The 21,996-nt window shown below is 42.9% G+C and overlaps 1 protein-coding gene across 1 annotated transcript in view; it reads left to right on the top strand.

Annotated features, from left to right (window-relative positions):
• Positions 1-17,753, top strand: part of LOC146833841 (uncharacterized) — a 750,859-nt gene extending 733,106 nt beyond the window's left edge. Inside the window, exon 56 of the mRNA XM_085599920.1 lies at positions 17,300-17,753. Coding sequence (XP_085456046.1) covers positions 17,300-17,318 — 19 coding nt within the window. The 3' untranslated portion in view covers positions 17,319-17,753. The remainder of the gene's footprint in view (positions 1-17,299) is intronic.
• Positions 17,754-21,996: the final 4,243 nt, after the last annotated feature.

Raw genomic sequence — 21,996 nt, 5'->3', positions numbered from 1 at the left:
ATCTCAGATTCCTCTTCTGTTCCACTCCTTCCTATCATATTAGACATTTGCAACTCACTCCCATCCACCATGGAGTCTGTAACCACTGCCCACCACTCTAGATCGCTGGCTCATCCCACACCAAATTTACATAGTCAAACCACCCTCTCCAACTCTACATCTCTACCTCCCCCTAAACCTCTGTCCCCCTGAATGCTACTCCTCTCATAACTCCCAATGTTTTTCCATTAGCTTGCCCCTGCACCCATCTCTTGAGTTCTTCCCATCCTAATTCAGACTTTACTTCTACCCTTAATCCACCCCTTCTCATGCCTTCTTCCCCGCTTCTACCTCTATGCCCCCTTGTCCACTGCCTCAAGACCTGGCAACCCGCCCTATACTTCACTAGATTCCAAACTGGAAGAGATTACAAAAGGCTTACAAGATCTCAAAGCAGACCTCTATAGACTCACTCTTATCACTACTGTGACAACCAACTATTAGGGGCCTAATAGTAACCAAATGATGTATACTCCTACACATGGCTAACTCCCAGCCACCCCTCCATAACTCGAACACACCTTTGTGTCTTCCGGACCTCTCGCTCCACTCTGCCCTTGCACTGGATTAGGAGAACAAGACCCTATCCCAACGCGCCTTCACGACCAACTAGATGTAAAGCACCCCTAACCCCCAACAAAATCAAACCCTCCTTCTATCAAACAACTCCTCATTCCCTCATAACATGGATAACCATGAAACTATCCATGCCATCAGGACAAACCCTCACAGAGCTCCTAGACTCATCCTTAGATCTGTCAACAAACATAACCTCAAGCAAGTTAACCCACACACACTCAGCACACTACAAATCCCAACTGAAATCCAAGCCAATCAACTGCAGATCTGCCTCAAAACATGCTGGAGATATTACTGACCTGATCCTCACACATGATCCTGACCTCCTAATACTAATCAAAACCTGGCTAAATGATTTTTCTGCCCCTATCATGGACATTCTAGTCCCTCCTAACCATGGTTTACCAGACTAGATAGACCCCATAGATCAGGTGGAGGCATCGCCTACATACACAGCCTCAACTTATCACTCATACAAGAATAAAATCCAGATTGCCCACTTGCAAATACCTATGCCTTGATATCTCATGCAACAACAGATCCCTATGCAAGCTGCACACAATATACCATCTTCCACGAGACAATCTGGATTTTGTTGAACAAATCATGGAATCCATTGGCACAATTGTGGATCAGTATTGCCATCAAATGAGACTTCAACCTACAGTGGAACAACCTGAATGATCTCACACTCAACAGCTTCACAGCCTTCCTGGCTGACCTGAACCTGACACAATTCTGTAACAAACCCACTCACAACAAAGGATCAACAATTCAACATTGAACATCTTCATTACAAAGCCTAATTCAATTAATTTAGAATCTATCTTACCCAGTGATTGGACTGGCCACCACATTCCTCATCACAGAGGATTTGATAACCAACACAGCTCAATGATCCAGGCCAAGAGTCTGGAAAAGGAACTTGCACAACATTGACAGGAATACTCTGACTTCTCTCAGTCACAACATCTTGACCCCCCCGAAGAGCTCTCAGATGTCCTTAATCTTACAAAACACTACACTCATTCCATGGTGTCTGCTCTTAACTCGATCACTCCATTCCAACTAAAAAGAATGTCCACTAAAGTTTCGAAACCTTGGTACAATGGTAGTCTCACCAAGGAAAGCTAGACTTGAGACTAGCTGAACGTTAATGGAGATCTGATCTCTTGAGCACCTCTAGCACCTGAGATCATTGAGGAACAAAAACATAAGAATCTCAAAAGCAAATTTCTTCACAAACCAACTAGTTCAAGCCAGTATTAGACCCAAAAAACGGTTTGATCTCATAAAAGCACAATCGAACTCTGCACCCAATCAGTCACTAGCTGTATCCAATTTGCAACTAAATTGTGAGGAATTTGCCTCCTTCTTTCTGCAGAAGGCAGAAACGATGAGAAATTAGCTGCAGATGGCCTTGGAACAATGTCCTCCCCAGCCCCTCTGCTTCCAGGCCTATCGTTCCAGTATGTTCTCCCGGGCGTTTCCCCAAACACAAAGCCTCATGGAACTGTTTCAGAACCTTTGATGAAGACACCATTCTTAAAATCTTAACTAGTCTGAATCCCTCAAACCACTTTAATGACCTGTTTCCCTCTAAGTTCTTCAAGGAAATCATATCCGCAATACTCCCAATCTAGACCTAGATCATTAATGCCTCTCTCCTGCAAAGCTCCATCAAGGACTGCCTAAAGTCCGGTCAAGTTACCCCATCCTGAAAAAAACAAGAGCGGACCTAACTGACCTTAAAAACTTCCAACCTATTTCAAATATCCCTACCCTGGTGAAGCTCCTGGAGAGTGTGTTCACATACAACTCTATAACCACATCGATCAATTTCAACTATTAGACCAATTTCAATCTTGTTTCTGTGCAGGACACAGCACCAAATCAGCAATGACACACATAGTGGATGATGACCTAAAAATGCTAGATCAGAACCAAGCTTGTCTCTTAGTCCTCCTTGATCTATCATCGCATTCGATACAGATAAGCATTTAAACCTCCTAGACCTTTTGGAACACCGTATGGGCCTACAGGAATAGTCCTTAACTCGTTCTCCTCCTATTTCCAAAACAGGTCTCAAAGAGTCCAGCTTAATCACTCACTATCGCAGACCACGCTTATCACACTAGTGATACCACAGGGCTCTTCTCTTTTGTCCACTCTCTTCAACCTATTCATGGAGCCCCTAACAGGAATTCTAAGCCCATCCGAAATCCACTATCACATGTAGGCTGATTCTACCAACTATACCTCTAAGTCTCCACCCCAGAAGACATCAGTGCCCTCAACACAACTCTAAAGGAAACTCAAAACTGGCTAGCAACCAATCACCTCAAACTAAATACTCAAAATACGGAACTCCTCCCAATCGCCCCAACCAACCAGTTGCAGGTTATAAAAGAATGGTTAAGACAGCTTGCAACCCTCAACTGCACTCTACAAATCATTGACTCTGCAAAATTAATGGGTGTAACTCTTGAAAAGAATGAAAAAGCACATCAGTGCCACCACAAAAGCAATAAATCACCAAATGAGTATTTTAAGAAAAGTAAATCCTCCCCCCCCCCCCCCCCCCCCAACGACTTCAGGCATGCAGTACAAGCCCTAGTGATTCCCAGGTTAGACTATAGTAGTGCAATCCTATCTGGACTACCCAGGTCCAAACTGGCTCCTCTAAGGGCCTTTCTCAAATCTGCAGCTAGACTCATCACTGGCTCAAAAATGTACGACCACATCACTCTGGATCTCAAATCTCTCAACTGGCTCTCTTATGAAGCAAGAATCCAGCTAAAAATTGCCTGCATGACGCATAAAGCCCTCCATTTTTGCCAAAAGTACTCCCCACTGTCAACTCGCAACTAAGTTGCTGAATGCATTTGAACAGTCCTAGAGCTCTAAAGGTATGGAGGTCCCTGCGTGAAGTCAGAAAAGACCACCACTATTGAGTGGGGAAGGAGGCAACTCCTTTTGTTTTATATTCCCTCACACACCCTAGTGGTGTCATGCTTCATCATTGGGACACCTCGATGCCTAGAAGTCGAGGTGGGCTCGACCATTTTTCAGGGAGCTCTTAAAAAAATGTTATTGTGAGACGTCCGTTGGATGTCCCTCTGCTAAACACTATAAGCTTGTAATCGCCCATATAGATATATATATAAATATATATATATATATATATATATATATATATATATATATATATATATATATATATATATATATATATATATATATATATATATATAAAAAAATGTATCCCTTACTGTCACGTTCACTCAAAATAAATATGAATTCATTAGGATCTCTCACTGCATGTGAATCTCTAGGACTAGGATATACAGATGAAATGGCATCAGCTATTTTGGCTGGGCCATCATTATTATCAGATACTAATATAAATCAGAGTTTAAACCAGGCACAGAACTGGGATGAATTGAAAGAACTCAAACGATCACAGATGAGGATTCTCCTTCACGGGGCAATTCTAACAGAATACCTGCGGGGTAACGCTGCTCCCAGGGGCCTTCTAGTAACCAATGCCCCGAGAATCTTCCTTGATGACCAACAATTCAAGAAAGAGTGGTCACTAATCGCGTGGCGTTGTACCCGTGATTGGCTGATATTAATTATTAACACTGCCAAACGACTATCGGAAGCAATTCTAGTAAAAATTAAAACGAGTAAAGATGCACTGATGACGGAAATCAAGATCACCCTGTATAAAAAGAAACTAGAAGAAGTAAATCAAGAAATCAGTGAACACAAGGATTTCCTAATGCAAAGTAAGGTGAACAAATTACAGATAGATCTGAAGAAATTTTCCCATGAGAAAGTTTACCCGTACTTGAAAGAGGATCACAAGAGTCAAGAAAACTCGGATTCGGGTTCCTCATATCAGGGAGATTCTAGAATCCCAGAAACTGATCAAGAAGGCTGGTCCAGTGATGATTCAAACAGAAGTTGGAGAGGTAGATCAAGAAGACCAAGAAGGGGAAAGTATAATCATGGCTTCCAACCCCCACAGATGTACCCATGGCCAGGAGCCTTTGGCCCAGTACCCTATCACGGACCACCACCGTTCCAGGGGCCACAACACTTCCAGATGGGACCCTACTTCCAGCCGAATTTTAATCAGAACCGTTTTTTAGGACAGGGTGGAAGAAGAGGGAAACGTGGCCGACGGAACAACGGAGGAAAACAGGTACAATGGGAAGACAGCAGCACAACAATGAATACACGGAGCATGACGAAAGGACCAACAGCAGGGACAAGCACATCCCGGGATTAATAGTGAATCTCACCGACATTACCCTGACTACAGAAGAAATTGATGTTTTGAATAAAGGTCTGGGATTTGTACCTACAACAAATTTAGACAAATTCAAGATAAGATGCGAGTTGAGCGAATTTTTTCGCAAAATAAGATTGAAAACGTTCTTCGAGGGAAATGAACCACCGATTGATGATCACAAACATACATCTTTACGAGTGAAGTCCAATTTCTTTCCCCCATCTTCAATGATGCCTCCAGAAGTAATAGCTTTTGAAGAAGCAGTGTCAAATGAAATCGAGAACTTACCCATTGGAAGAGATGTCTTCGATAACATGAGTAAGAAAGAACGTGAGGCTCTTAAATAACTCAGTACAAGACCTGATATGGTTATCAAACCAGCAGACAAGGGTGGAGCCACAGTGATACAGAGCACTACAGCCTATAGAACAGCCTGTATCAATCTGCAGTCAGACACCAAATACTACATACCCATCTACAGAGACCCTACAGCTCGATTTAGGAAAACTATAAACACTTTAACAACAGAGGCATTGGATCAAGAGTGGATAAATAAAAAGGAACATGAATTCTTGAACTGCAGAGATCCAAGAACACCAATTTTTTACACAATACCTAAAATTCACAAAGGGAGAGTCCCACCACCAGGAAGACCTATTGTGTCCGGGATTGGTTCCCTTTTAGAACCATTGTCTAAATATACAGATTGGTTCCTCCGCCCCCTGGTTACACAAATCAAGTCCTACATACAAGACACAAAACATCTGTTAAATGTCCTCCAGGATGTCACATATGATCCAGGACACAATATTTTTGTGTGTCTGGATGTAGAAGCATTATACACTAGCATCCCGCAGGACGAGAGCGTCAGAGTAATTGAAACTCTTCTACATCAGAAAGAATGGACCTGGGACGCTCCAATCAGTTGGGTTGTCACACTTATGAGCCTGGCATTGAAAGAGAACTTTTTCAGATTCGAAGACCAATTGTACCTGCAAGTACACGGTACATCTATGGGCAGCACATTTGCGCCTAGTATAGCATGTTTGTACGTAGGACAACTAGAAGAGGAACATGTGTGGACCACGAACCCTTACACCAATAACATCAAAGGGTGGTGGTGTTACATAGACGACATCCTGGTGATTTGGGAAGGTGACACAGGCACACTGACCAACTTCTATACATGGATTAACCAACTCCATCCACACTTGAAGTTCACCATGACATCCAACCAGGAACAGATATCTTTCTTAGATGTAAAATTGAGCGCAAGAAATGGGGGGATTACCAGCTCCCTGTTCTCTAAACCAACAGATAAAAATAGTCTACTCCATTTCAACAGTGCACATCCCCGGGCACTTAGGGAGAACCTCCCGGTAGGCCAATTCTTGCGAATTCGCAGAAACTGCGCGGACCTGGGAGAATACAAGATGGAAGCAGAAAATCTGGCCAGGAAGTTACAAGAAAGATCTTATCCAAAGAAGATTATTGAAAAAGCTAAGAAACGATCCCGCAACACGCCCAGAGAGGCCCTACTAGAAACACATCAGAAAGAAGAACAGGATACTCTCATATGTGTTACCACTTTTAATGCATCATCAAATGCAATTAAGAAAATCATTATTAAGAAGTGGACAGTCCTTACCTCAAACCAACTCAAATTTGAGAAACCAATGTTCTCTTTCAAACGGAACCGAAGTCTGAGGGATTCCCTCATACATACTGATTTCAGGAAAACAAACATACAATCTACACATCAAGCAACATTATGGAACTTACCAAAGGTCACAGGCCATTACCCGAGCGGATCGTGCGTGGTGTGTCCCTTTACAGAACATACTAAAGAAATAGAACTGGGTATGCGATATGCGTGGGAACAGCGATCACATACAAACTGTAACACAGAGAAGGTCATCTACCTCATCAAATGCCCCTGCCAACTCATGTATGTAGGGATGACAGGAAGGAAAGTTAAAGTTCGCATTTGTGAGCATAGAAGCACGATTGGAAGGGCTATTTCATCCACGAAACTGACAGCTCACTATATTGAGTACAAACACACAGATACAGACTTGTGGTGGACAATCATCGAGAAAGTGAGTGGTGAGGGTGATATGTCCAGAACCCTACTGGAACGCGAACAACGATGGGTATATAGACTCAAAACCCACATTGTCGGACTAAACGATTCGATACCATGAAATCAACTCAACAAGAAGTAATTTTCTTGAGGATTAAAAGACTGGAATGTAAACTAACAATTTTGAGAATCCCGACCCCGTAATAATTCTCCTATGACTGGGGTCATGTCTTTCTTAAAATCAACTAGAATTATTACGTTCAAAATAATGATAGGACATGGCTATATCGTAACATAAGTTGAGAGCCTCTGGAATTTTTTCGAAGGATATAAACCTTAACTAATATGTCTTTTAATATAGCTACCTATTCTCAAAAACCAATGAGACCATCACGAATTCCAAATAAGAGAATATATACACTAGACACTAATTCCAAAAAGCGATCATACAATAGCCTAATCACTGTTGTGTCCAGTATAAAGGTTATAATCTGGAAAACGTCGAAATACTTTCCAAAATTTTGGATCGGTACTTTGTATCCATTACTCTACAACATAGATGAGTAGCCTGGTAACTTTTTAGGACACTAGTGGCAGATCCTTGTAATAATCTTTATAACTACACCAAAAAGCCTCATTAGAACTGACTCCCCCTTCCCTTACCAGAACTACATTGGCAAGTATTATTAGATCGTAAAAAAATACTATCTATAACAACAAACCGGGTCAGAATTAAAACACCCTTCGTCTATATCAGAATTTCATTGGCCTTTAAAAACTTCAAATTTTAATTTTAAATCCGCAAAGTAACAAGATACACTATTTGGCTTACGGGTTTTTCGGCATCGTGCTAATAAAGATATATATTTTTTTAAAAACCTCTAAGCATAGAGGGACACGCCGTCAGTGTAACACTACGTTTCCCATGATTCACACCGGGGGCACGTTTACGCCGGTTACGGGATGCGGAAGTGGGCGGCAATAACATTCAATTAGAAACGGCCCATTTATAACGGAACAACAAGGCGAAGTAGTACCCCAAGCAGTGGAACCACCTCCGAATAGGATGATACGAGGGGCAGGACCCTTGATGGCGTGAGTAATGATGGAAATTTACCATGGACATAAGGTATGAGGAGTAAACTGGCCCCTTTTGGGATCCAGCACTAAGCACAGCTCTCACGGATACTGTTCTGTGTTTATGTTTTCGTGTGTTTGTCTCTCTGTGTGTCTTTTTCACCGTATTTTTTAACCTTGTTTGGTCCCCCTCCATAACTATGGGACAACGATTCGGGCCACTTGAATCTCGTGGGTGTGGTGATAAAACGCCAACGAACACGCAGTGTCTGACTACAGGGCTACCCCAATAAGAGCTGGTTTTCCACTTGGAGTCGATACCCCTCCCAGAATGGGGTAAGAATGGATGTATGAAATGGATATACGTATGCATGAGCGTGAAAGGTGAGCATGCATATACGTTATCATGACTTTTAAAACAAATCACGGTGATTATTTTTAAAGCAGTAGTGTTGACCACGTGGGAATAACACGGGTGTAGGATCAATATGGATAGACACACACCTAAGAGCAAAAGGTGATAGGATGCGGCATAATGCTGCCTCCAAGACGGGCAGTACACAGACACGAGCGTGTGATAAACTAAGTGTGTTTTTTCACCCGCCACCTCTGTATGTCTGGTGGAGTATTTTTCACCACTATTAAGTTGAGACGAACGCCTGTAGAGATGAACAAACCTATATCTCCATATATATATAAAAAATGTGTGGTCTCTACTTTTTTCTTTCCTTTCTCTACATAGATGGAGTGACATGTGAGACTAATTAGTCTACGGATATTAATAAGGAGCGTTAGTTGCCCTTATCACCAGTAGTATAGGGAAATCCCCTCCACTACCCATACCAGGTTGCATTCATTCCCGCCCTGAAGAAAGTCCAGCACCCTTTATGGGGCTTAATTGGACTGAAACATGTTGGCTATAGGGTCTTAGGACCATAATATCCCCATTGACCCTTAACTTTTATTTTATTATTACCCCCAGCAGGTCCAAGAATAAAAGGGAAACTGGGATCTGTTGCCGGGCTTTTAATCTTTATCCCCCCTGGCCAAAAACATCTTTTTAAGAGCTCCCTGAAAAATGGTCGAGCCCACCTTGACTTCTAGGCGTCGAGGTGTCCCAATGATGAAGCATGACACCACTAAGGCGTGTGAGGGAATATAAAACAAAAGGAGTTGCCTCCTTCCCCACTCAATAGTGGTGGTCTTTTCTGACTTCACGCAGGAACCTCCATACCTTTAGAGCTCTAGGACTGTTCAAATGCATTCAGCAACTTAGTTGCGAGTTGACAGTGGGGAGTACTTTTGGCAAAACAGTGTATAGATACGGGAGGGTGCACTCCCCTCTTTAGTTCCTCTCGGCCCCCTGTAAGTTTGGAAACCTTTCCTGCTTACGTTTGTGTACAGCATAAAGCCCTCCACCACAATACAACGAGATGTCTCACCCAGAAGCTCAAACTCTCTGGCGGCTCAAGATCCTCCAGAAGCTCCAACATCTTTCTTCTGAAACCTCAAAGATTCCACGAGAAGAAAACCTACAACTGGTCCTTCTCTAGGATTGCCCCAAGAATTTTGGACACATTACGTCCTGAAGTCAGAACGAATCACTCGATCATATCCTTCAAGAAACAAGTCAAAGAACTATTTATCACTGACAACCTTAGTGCGTTCATCCTAGCAGTACCGACTCTTCCCCCCCTTCTTCTCAACATTGCCTGGTACTTGCAGTTGTCTAAACAATTATACTATTTTAGTATTAGTGACAGAACTTTGATTTTTGGTCGTTAGTTAATTTGTAGTGAATTTGATATTACTGTATTTACTACTGTTTAATTTTAAAGCCCACTGCTACCTGCAAGGGTCATGCTCCCGCTATACAAAACTCAGAATCCCTTTGACTAGTGGAACTAGTCCCCTTCAGTCTGCAGGTAAAACAACGGACCAGAACCAAAGTAAAGCTGGTTATCGGGGCCTCCAAGGGATCGCCCAAAAGTAAATGGTCCAGTGCATTGTAGGACACATAGTCCTGACCTCCAGCAAGGTTCAAGTTGCTACTGCTTTCTCCCGGACCTCTGGACATTGAAGTATCCTTTAGCTGATCTTTCTGCTGCCATGGCTTGTTGGTGGCCAGTCCCACAACCACCACTATTACTCAGCACTGCAACTCGCAGGAACTCTGCAACACCTTAATCCGATACCAGCAATGGTTTCATTGTTGACTTTTTGCACCCATTTCCTCATCAGAACCATGTAAGTGGTAAAATCAGCTCGCCCGTGGCTCCCTCTTCAGCACCTCAGACAGCCAGGACAACTCTGCACCTAGGCTTCTCAAGCAAGGTCAAATTGAACTGACTGTTGTGGCTTGGTCCTGGGACACATATCACCTTTTCCCTCCTTGGGTCCCACGCAACTCAACCTGAAAGTTCTTTTTCCCATTGACCGCATTGCTAAAGTTCTTCAGCAGTGAATTGCTTTTCCTTCTAAAATCCATACCTCCTGTTATATGTATCAGTTTGTGTTCATTTGGTGTCTAAATTAACCCCTTCGCTGCTAGGCCTTTTCCATCCCTGTGCTAAGCGTTTTTTTGGCACTTTGGGGTAGTTCGTGCTTAGGCCCCTGTAAACATTTGACCACATAAAGTATCCACGCAAAATTTGGGTCATTTTCTTCCAACATCATGGGGATTTTAAAGGTACCCAGGGTTTGTTGATTCCCCTGGAGAGGACCCAGAAATGAGCCAAAATACAGTTACATTTTTGGGGGGAAAAATGGGAAAAAAGAGCTGCAGATGAAAGTGTCTGTTTTATTCTCTGCAAATGGTATCAACAAAGGGTTTATGGTGCTGAAGTCACCATCTTCCCAGCTTTCAGGGACTGACAGACTTTTGTCAGAAAACCAAAGTGTTTTACACCGGCTTGGCATTTTACTGGGACATATCCTATTGTTGCTATTTTTTGTGCTTTCAACCTCCTTCCAGTTAATTGTAAAAATGGGTATAAAAGCAATAATGGATCCTGAAAAACTATACAATTCTGAAATGTAGATAACATTTTGAATTTGGCAAGGGGTCATTTGTGCAGATCCCTCAAGGTTTTCTTATAGAAACTAACAGTTGAAAATAGAAAAAATGAAAAATGAGTTGAAAAGAACAGTCATTGTGCCAACATTTTCATCTGTAACTTCTTCTAAGTACGACAAATTTTTTAAAGCAAAATACTGTTACATCTGCTGGACCCTTCTGGTTGTGGGGATATATAGGACTTGTAGGTTCACCAAGAACCTGAGGAACCCAGAGCCAATAACTGAGCATCGTCTTGCAATGGTTTTTTATTGTGTACCGGGTATATAGCAATTAATTTGGGAAAATCTAAATAGTTAAAAATCGGTATGAAAGATACCTATGTATTTCTGAAATGGGAACAAAATAAGAGTTTGGAAACAGTAGATATTTGTACTTCTCTGAAATTGTGGGTACACATACTAGCATGTGAATTATAGGACAATTTTCGAAGTGACTTCTTTTTTACACATTGTCTTACATTTGGAAGGCAGAAATGGATCAAAAGTCAATAGGTAATAACAGTTGCTCTACAATTATGTGTTCCCCTAAGTCTCTTAATAAAAATGGTACCTCTCTTGTGTGGGTAGATCAAGGGCCCGCGAAAGGAAACGGCCCAAAACGCAACGTGGACATACCACAGTTTTACAGTGAAAACGTACCCTTTTTTTTTAAAGGGCCTAGGTGTAGATTTTGAACCCTAGCTCGGCCTGCACCTAAGGAAACCTAGTAAACTTACATATGTTTGAAAACTAGATACCCAGGAGAATCCAGGATGCGGTGACTTGTGTGGCTCTCACCAGGTTCTGTTACCCAGAATTCATTACAAACCTCAAACTTTGTAAAAAAAATAATATATATTTCCTCACATTTCTGTGATGGAAAGTTCTGGAATCTGCGTGAATCCACAAAATTCCACCCACCCTGCATTCCTCAAAGTCTTCTGATAAAAATGGTACCTCACTTGTGTGGGTAGTACTAGTGCCCATGACAGGAAACGGGCCAAAATCCCTTGCAAGCCTTAAACTTTGTCAAAAAACTAATTTTCCTCACATTTCTGGGATTGAAAGTGCTGGAAACTGCGTGGATCCACAAAATTTGACCCACCTGGCATTTCCCAATGTCTCTCGATAAAAATGGAACCTCACTTGTGTGAGTGGGCCTAGTGCCCGCGACAGGGAACGGCACAAAACGTAACTTGGACAAACCACATTTTTACAGTGAAAACTGACCCTCTTTTTGCAAAGTACCTAGCTGTAGATTTTGAACCCTAGGTCTGCGGGCATCTGGGGAAACCTAGCAAACCTATACATTTTTTAAAAGTAGACACCCAGGGAAATCCAGTATGGGGTGACATGTCTGGCTCTCACCAGGTTCTGTTACCCAGAATCCCTTGCAAACCTCAAACTTTGTAAAAAAACAAAACTGTCCTCAAATTTCTGTGATGGAAAGTTCTGGAATCTGCGTGGGTCTACAAACTTTCATGCACCCCACAATCCCCAACGTCTTCTGATAAAAATGGTACCTCACTTGTGTGGGTAGGCCTACTGCCCGTGACAGGAAATGGCACAAAACACAACATGGACACACCACGTTTCCACAGTGAAAACTGATCCTGTTTTTGCAAAGTGCCTAGCTGTAGATTTTGAACCCTAGCTCTGCCAGAACCCAGGGAAATCAAGCAAACCTATACATTTTTTAAATCTAGACACTCAGGGGAATCCAGGATGGGATGTCTTGTGTGGCTCTCACCAGGGTCTCTTACCCAGAATCCCTTGCAAACCTCAAAATTTGTAAAACAAAAACCACATTTTCCTCACATTTCTGTGATGGAAAGTTCCGGAATTTGCATGGATCTACAAAATTCCTCCCAACCTGCTTTCCGCAAAGTCTTCCGAGAATTTTTGTTACCTCACTTGTGTGGGTAGGCAGTGCCCGCGGCAGGAAACGGTGCAAAACGCAGCATGGACATACCACATTTTACGGTGAAAACTGACCCTTTTTTTTGTAAAGCGCCTAGCTGTAGATTTTGAACCCTAGCTCTGCCGGCACCTAAGGAAACCTAGCAAACTTATACATTTTTGAAAACTAGACACCCAGGGGAATCCAGGAAGTGGTGACCTGTGTGGCTCTCATCAGGTTCTCTTACCCAGAATCCCTTTCAAACCTCAAACTTTTTCAAAAACCCCCACAATTTCCTTACATTTCTTTGATGGAAAGTTCTGGAATCTGCGTGGATCCACGAAATTCCACCCACCCCGCATTTCCCAAAGTCATCTGATAAAAATGATACCTCACTCGTGTGGGTGGGACAAGTACCTAGGATGTATTGTGCAGACATCAAAATTACCTATCGCAAAACAACCTGCTTTTGCAAGGGGGGGGCACCTGGGTTTTTGGCACTGGCATCTAGGGAATCCAACCAAACCCACACATTTCTGAAAACTAGACACCCTGGGGAGTCCAGGTAGGTATGGCTTTCGTGCATCCCCCAATGGTTCCCTACCCAGAATCACCTGCAAACCTCATAATTTGCTGACAAAAATCAAATTTTCCTCACTTTTTTGTGTGGAAATGTTGTGGGATCACCTAGCTGAGACAAATTTCCTACCACCTAGCATTCCCCAGGACTCCTGATAAAAATAGTACCTCACTTGTGTGGGTAGGCATAGTGGCTGCAACAGGAAATGGCCAAAATCGTACTGTGGGGACGTCAAAATTTCCTATAAAAAAACGACCTGGTTTTGCAAGGGGGGTGGGGGGAGGGCACCTGTTTTTTTGTCCCGGGTTCACAGCCATCTAGGGAAACCTACCAAATCCACACATTTATGAAAACTAGACAACCTGGGGAGTCGAATGAGGTATGGCTTGCATGGATCCCCCAACATTTCCCTACCCAGAATCCCCTGCAAACCTCAATTTTAGCTGAAAAAAATAACTTTTTCCACACATTTTAGTGTGGGATCACTGTGCTGGCACAAATGTCCTACCACATAGCATTACCCATGATCTCCTCAGTAAAACGATACTTCACTTGTGTGGCTGGTCAATGCAGAATCAGCTAAAAACCAATTTTTTAATAAATGTAGCGCTTAGAACTTGCGGTGCTATACCTTTAATCCCTATATTTTTGGTTCTTCCCAGTCACAGGCCTTTTTCCCAACCACACAAGTGAGGTATCATTTTACTCGGGAGAAGAAGGTGAACGCTGGGTGGTAGGACATTTGTGCCAGCAAGGTGATCCCACGCAAAAAATGTATGGAAAAAGTGATTGTTTTCAGCTAAATGTGAGGTTTGCAGGGGATTCTAGGTAGAGAAACTTTGGGGGATCCACGCAAGCCATGCATCATTGGACTCCCCAGGATGTCTAGTTTTCAGAAATGTGTGGGTTTGGTAGGTTTCCCTAGATGGCCGTGAGCCCGGGGCCAAAATACCAGGGAGTTTTGTGATAGGTAATTTTGAAGTCTCCACAGTACGATTTGGGCCATTTCCTGTTGCAGCCACTATGCCTACCCACACAGTGAGCTACCATTTTTATTGGTCCCCCCCCCTTGCAAAAGCAGGTCGTTTTGTGATAGGGAATTTTGATGTATCAACAATATGTTTTGGTCCCGTGCCTGTCGCGGGTACTTGACCCACCCACACGAGTGAGGTATCATTTTTATCGGAAGACTTCGGGAAATACAGGGTGGGTGGAATTTTGTGGATCCACTCAGATTCCAGAACTTTCTATCACAGACATGTGAGGAAAATGTGTTTTTTTTTTTTTTACAAAGTTTGAGGTTTGCGAGGGATTCTGGGTAAGATAACCTGGTGAGAGCCACATCTCACCCCATCCTGCATTCCCCTGGGAAGCTAGTTTTAAAAAATGCATAGGTTTGCTAGATTTCCCTAGGTGCCGGCAGAGCTAAGGTTAAAAATCTACAGATAGGCACTTTGCGAAAAAAGGTTCCATTTTCACTGTAAAAATGTGGTACATCCTCGTTGCTTTTGGTGCCCTTTCCTTTTGTGGGCACTAGGCCTACCCACACAAGTGAAGTACCATGTTTCTCAGAAGACTTTGGGGAATGCAGGGCGGGAGGAATTCTGTGGATCCATGTAGATTCCAGAACTTTCCATCACAGAAATGTGAGGAAAATGTGTTTTTTTTACAAAGTTTGAGGTTTTCAAGGGATTCTGGGTAAGAGAACTTGGTGAGAGCCAGACAAGTCACCCCATCCTGGAGTCCCCTGGGTGTCTAGTTTTAAACAAAAGTATAGGTTTGCTTGGTTTCCTTATGTGCCAGCAGAGCTAGGGTTCAATATCTACAGCTAGGCACTTTGCAAAAAAAGGGTCAGTTTTCACTGTAAAAAAATGGTGTGCCCATGTTGTGTTTTGCGCCATTTCTTGTCACGGGCACTAGGCCTACCCATGCAAGTGAGGTACCTTTTTCGCGGAAGACTTTGGAGAACGCAGGGTGGAGGAGTTTTGTGGATCCACGCAGATTCCAGAGCTTTCCATCACAGAAATGTGAGGAAAATGTTTTTTTTTTTACAAAGTTTGAGGTTGCAAGGGATTCTGGGTAGTAGACCCTAGTGAGAGCCACACAAGTCACCACATCCTGGATTTCCCTGGGTGTCTAGTTTCCGAAAATAGGTTTGCTAGGTTTCCTTAGGTGCCAGCTGTGCTAGGACCCAAAATCCAAAGGAAGGCACATTCCGAATAAACAGTCAGTTCCTAGTGGGCTTTCTGTCGCCCTGGGGAGGGAAGAATCATGGGCTATTGCCCCGATATGCCCCCAAGGAGGGCAGAAAGACTGTGGCTATTTTTTGGGGGGTGGGGACATTGGCAGCCCCAACCGTACGTACAAAAAAGCCAGCATAATCACTGGCACCTAGTGTGCTCTCTGCCCCCCAGGGAAGAACAGGGGCTACTGCCCCCATCTGCCTCCTGAGGGGGGGGGGGCAGAAAGATTGTGGCATCTTTTTGGGGGCTTGGGGCATTGGCATACCCATTCTGGGCAGTCCCCACCCCTGAATTTGGAAACAAATGTACCCCTGGTGCCCTGGACCATTCCGTCATGAGCACAGAAAGGGTTAATATAAAAATCTGATTTCTTTTCACAAATTGGTGTTCTAATTCTATTGAGTTATGTCAATTGCTTATTTTCCATGTTAGTAGTCTGAAATGTTCTTCTAGTAAACCCTGACTACTCTTTACCACACTAGCAGGACAGTGCTAAGGATTTGTTATTGTGAATCCGAGGACCATCTGTGGGGTACTGTTAGAGTATTACATAGTGCAGTCTAACCAGTCACACTGCATAATACTCCAGTTTCCTACACATAATAGGAAACTTGAGCATGTTATAAATAAGAGAACACTTGCATTGTGCTGGTATTTGGTCATATATTCATATTAAAGGAACATGTTCAACTTTCGTCCCTCTGGAATGTGACCCAAGGCTGGTATGCCTGATATCACCACTTATGCTCCCAAAGCCCTGGAACCCTTCTTAAAAGCCACAGGTGGTAACAAAAGATTGATGCTTCCAACAACCAAATCGAATTATAAGCACATCCTGATGACACGTTTCTTTGTGTATCTAAACCTGAGTTCCATTATAGATTAGTAGGCAGAATATTAATTTATATTTAGCCTGAAATGTAGTCAGAATGGACGGGGATCATATATTCCTTTGCATGATACATATGTCCCAGTCCACCTGGATGAGGCTGCTGAAAACAAGACTGCTTCGGAGTATAATGTTTGCCTCCACAGTTGATGCTTTGCTAATGTGCAGACTGGTCTCTCACCACTCAGTGACACACCTCCAGTACGGCTGCTGCTCTAGTTGCTATAAAGGGCAGAGGTGAACAAAATGGCTATACAAATTAGTTCAATTCAGTGATCATTTTTTTCAGCCTATTGGTTTCAAAGGCAGCCAGAACTGGCCTTACAGATGTAATAATACCTAAGGTGAAGTGGTGGGGGGCATTTTCGCACTATATTTAAATTTATTTTGTCCTAACTACTCCATTGTACCTTTTGCAATGAAGGGAAACATTAGTTATGCAATCCAGGAATATAACTAATTTACTGTGGCTCATGTAAGGGTCCTATGCTATGTGGAGAATTCATATTTCAAGTTAATTAATTAAACATTTTTGTTTATTTTGTCTTGCAGCCTGTTGACTATTGGGTAGGTCGACCTGCTGATCAAAAAACATCAAGACATCCTTTTAACATGATGATGTCCTTCTCATTGTCTGTGATGAAAACATGTCTGTACATTTTACTGATGCCTCGGTTTACCTTTATAAATGTATCTGTATTCAAATTCCAGCTTCATCAATTACTCTCTAGACTGAAGTTCGCCGCAAATAAGTATGTGGTCAAGGTTTCACCAAAATTCAGATATTCGGTTTAAGCAGGGTGCTACATGTTTACCTATATGTAGTAGACAAATAGTTAAGGTAAATGCTTGTGAAAAACTAACTCTGATAACAAAAATAACTTTAGTTCAGAAAGGAACCTTTACAAATAGGAGTCAGACTGTTATCTGCTCATACTTTGTTGATTCCTTCTTTATTTACACAAAGTGACTGTCAAAAATGTGACAAATAAAATAATGACGACTACACCTGTCCCAGAGTGTTTGTATTGCCTTTAGGTATCATTTTTTATCTAATTTGAAAATAGACTATTCTTAAATCCTCATCTAAATACCTTGCTGATATATGTATATAACCAAGGCACGTATTTGTGGAGGTAGGTAAATTAGAAAATCTATACAAACTTATCTTGCAATATTTTGTCACTATATATACCGATCGTGGTATTATTACACTTCCTTCTTCAAAATTTCCAACCCACACAGATTCACTCCTATTTTAGACCAAATCCAGCGGTCGGTAGTCACACAAATAGATTAGAATATGCTACACTGGCTGGGAGCAAGTCTACTCACTGCAAAATTAGCATTTCTTGCAGCTAAACGCATTAGCTCATTGGAATGGACCATGCACAAGGTTGAGGAAATGTTTCACAAATTGCAGAAGTTGAAGAAGACAAGCACCGAATAAGTTACTCTTACTCACAGAAGAAAGTATGTGAATGGGTCCCAGAGTTTTGACCTTAAAATTATGTCGGAGAGAACAAGAACATTGAAATAAATAGGTTTATTTTATTCTAGAAAGGGCATTGTTACTGATTGAATCTGATGTCAAACATATAATGCCCCTCTGTATCTGGCTCTATTCCCCCTGTGCACGTCTACTAGGCGCCAGAAGAAGAATACTGTTATTTTCTACATAGCCTCTTAACTTCATCACAGCTTCAAAACTGCCTACATTCCTGTATATCTGGCTGTCAACACACCTGCCTTCGATTTTCAGCAACTCTCCACACTGATCAAGACTCTCACCCCCTCATTCCCAACTGGGGCCATCACTCTTTTTGCACACACAACCTCTTTCCCTCTCTCTTTCTCTCTCTTTCTTGTGCGCTCTCTTGCTCTCTCTTGCTCTCTCTCTTAACAACCTGGCCCATTTCTTAACTTGTCCATCTTCCTCAAATCTCAATTTTTTCTGCTTAGAGATCATGTGTGTGTGTTTTGTTACGGATATTTACAGCCAAGGATGGTTAGTCATGTTCTGGATCAAGACTTATCAACATGAGACACTTTGGGGGCTTATTTACAAGCCCCTTGCACCTCTGGTACCCCACTTTTCCCATATTAAAAGTGACGCACCAGCGGTACAAGGGGCTTGTGAATAAGCCACTTGGTTTTTGCTGTTCAGGTAGGCACCTGGCAAATAGAGATTTTTCTCAAATATTTTTCAACCTTTAAGAGAAAGTAGCAAAGACCATGACCTATTAGACCAGCATCCAGGCAGACAGAAAAGAAACTCCACTATTTACCCATCCTCTGGCTAAATAGCAGACATTATGTACTATTTAGCCAAAAGACAGACACATAGCAAGCAAAGTCACTATTTACTTGGTGTCCATAAAAATAGTCCTGTAGTACTTAACTAGTGGTCAGGCAGAAAGCAAAAAACATTCACTGTTTATGTGGTCACTGGCACAAAATAGCATTTAAGCAAGGCAGCCAAAAAGAGTTCACTAATTTACCCAGTGGGCGAATAAATAGTAGAGGTTCTGTACTATTTAGCCAGCAACCAGCAAAAGAGTTAGCATACATGCCAACCCTAATAACTCTGGCGGGAGACTACCGATTTTATGGCTAGTCTCCCGATTCCTGCATGGAGGAACCGGATTCAGATTTCCGAATCATGATCTGCTGTAAACAAGGCAGCTTGAGCTCGAAAATATATATCCTGAACCAGAATGCTTTGCCCATAATTCTTGGAGGGGGAGATTAGAGGGTGTGACAGGCCTCGACATTTAGGGGCATATTTATCACAGGGTTACATCGCTATTGCACCCTGCAACAGGGTGCAAAAGAGACGCAACCCTTTAAGTTTGATACATCAAGCCACGTAAAACCACCTTGCATGGCCCTGAGTGACTTGATCAATCTAGAGTAATGCATCGCAGCGCTAATTGCAGCATTGCGTTACTCTGCCATTGGACAGAACTCCATGGGTGGAGCGGGGGTGTTTCCACTCATCCACGCATGGATTCTGTCTCATTCCCAGAATTACCAATACTGGTAGATCTGGTAATGCATCAGAATGCTATGCCTTCCCAGTGGAGGCGTAACAACGAGAAATATCTTAATTTATCCTAATTTCTTCCTTTTTCTATGTGTGCTGTATAGAAAAAGGAAAACACCTCAAGGGATTGTTTTGTGCAGTTTTCCTTCCAGCACAAAAAAAATCATGCCTACAACTAAGGCAGCCTGCAATATGGTGAAAGGGTGCCTGTGTTGGCGCTAGGTAGCACATTGTTCACCAGCACTGGGAAAAGACTGTATTGTGTCATATTATGTTAAATTAGGCAAATTCATGCCCTTCCCTGTCACCCAGGGCAGCTCAGCAAGGTGATTTACTGCCCTGCATGACTTTATGGTAAATATGGCCCTTAACTTTTGACAGTTTTACATAGCACATACAAAAAACAAGAACTTTATTTGTGTTTGCGCTATGTTATTAAACTGCAAAAATGAAATGCTGGTTGTCTATCACCATGCATGCCAATAGACCCGTTTCAGATAGATTGCCTCTGCTTCAGTCCAAGTCAATGGGAAAAATACATTCTCACAATTTATTATTTTTTAAATCTTTTACTTGCCTGCTCTAAAATGTTGGCATAAATGAGATAGGTAACCCTGATTCTAATAAATACTGAGGGAGGTCATAGCTATGAAAAGACTATGGGGCATATTCTCAAGAACGTGTGATAACTACTGCAAAAGTAGCTTAACGCAACTCTTCACATCACAGTCTATCGTGGGAAAATAACTCCGTGTTAACGTGGTATTCTCAACATGGCGGCACCATGCGATAAACCCATGATAACGCATCAAATAAACGCGTTAAAATCAACGCGACGCCATAAAAACGCGTAACACAAGCGTGAAAATAGTAGCGATGACGCCAATCGCGATACAAAAATCTGTGAAAACCAGCCACAGGCCTGCAATCCCCACACATCATGCGGGAAAATGCACTATAAAAGTTGGAAAAAAAATACATACAAAAGCCAAACAACAGCAAAGCACAATGGAGGTAGCCAGAGCAAGTGCAGAGAACAACCAGATCCCCACAAGCTCCCCGGATGACCAGCCTGGGACCTCGGGTTTAGGGAAGGGCAAGGACAAGAAGAGTAGGAAGAAAAGGTTCAGTCCGCAGGAAAACAGGATCCTAATAACAGAGGTGATAGAACACCATCAACTACTGTTCGTCACCTCCACTGTGTCACTGGCAACTAAAAATGGAATATGGCAGACCATCGTGGACAAGTTGAATGCAGTTGGAGTACTGAAGAGGACAATAAAAGAGGTCAAGAGGTGCTGGAATGATGTCAAGTGCAAAACCAAGCAGAAACTCACAAACAACCGGAAGGCAGCAATGCAGACTGGAGGTGGGTGCCCAGCGCCACAGGAGGAGCTGGACGAGATGGAGGAAATGGTGTCCACAGTCATCAGTGGGGAGACAGTGGCAGGAGTTGGGGTCCTGGACACTGCTCAACATGACCGGACACAGCAGCAACAGGGTGAGAAACGACCAGGGACTGGGGGAACGGGAGGAGATGGTCACAATGGCACACATGCACCACTAAGTAGAGCACAGTGCACAACCACAATGACCTGGAGCATGTCTCTGATCCTCTTGGCACACTGCAGCACACCTAGAAACAGCAAGTATGCCCCCGTCGACTATGAGCCCAGAGGGGGCCCTTCCCACACATCACCAATTTCACAACCAACCCATGCACATGTGTGAAACCAAGCAAAGCGGCGTGTCTGTGAGAAACACTGACCATGCATGTGACACCGCTTGATGAATAGCATTGCTGCAGTCAATATATCATGAAATGTTGAACGCCACGACACTGAGGTGGCTGAGTGTGAACCACATCCATAACGGAGCAGGTCACACTCTGACACATCCACGTGCACAAACACCCCCTGATGTCAACAACACATCTGCGGACAAACCATGCCCCAGAGTCCCAACTCCCACCAAGAGCCCAATGTACCCAAGTCTGCAACATCCCAGCTCTGTGTAAGCACGGAAGTCAAAGGCGCACCGCATGAAAGGGATAAGGGGCATCCAAATCAGAGCTGCAGGGGTGACTCTCCCAAAATGCAACACACATACATAACATGCAGAGCACAGCAACATTGACAACAATGTGGTACAAACAGAACAGAGGACACAACTGGTGCCGCTTGTGTTCAGAAACTGGCCAATC

This window comes from Triturus cristatus, chromosome 4_2 (genome assembly GCF_964204655.1).
Source record: "Triturus cristatus chromosome 4_2, aTriCri1.1, whole genome shotgun sequence".
Lineage (NCBI taxonomy): Eukaryota > Metazoa > Chordata > Amphibia > Caudata > Salamandridae > Triturus > Triturus cristatus.
The sequence above is the reverse complement of the archived record's forward strand: the minus strand, read 5'-3'. Positions and strand labels throughout refer to the sequence as shown.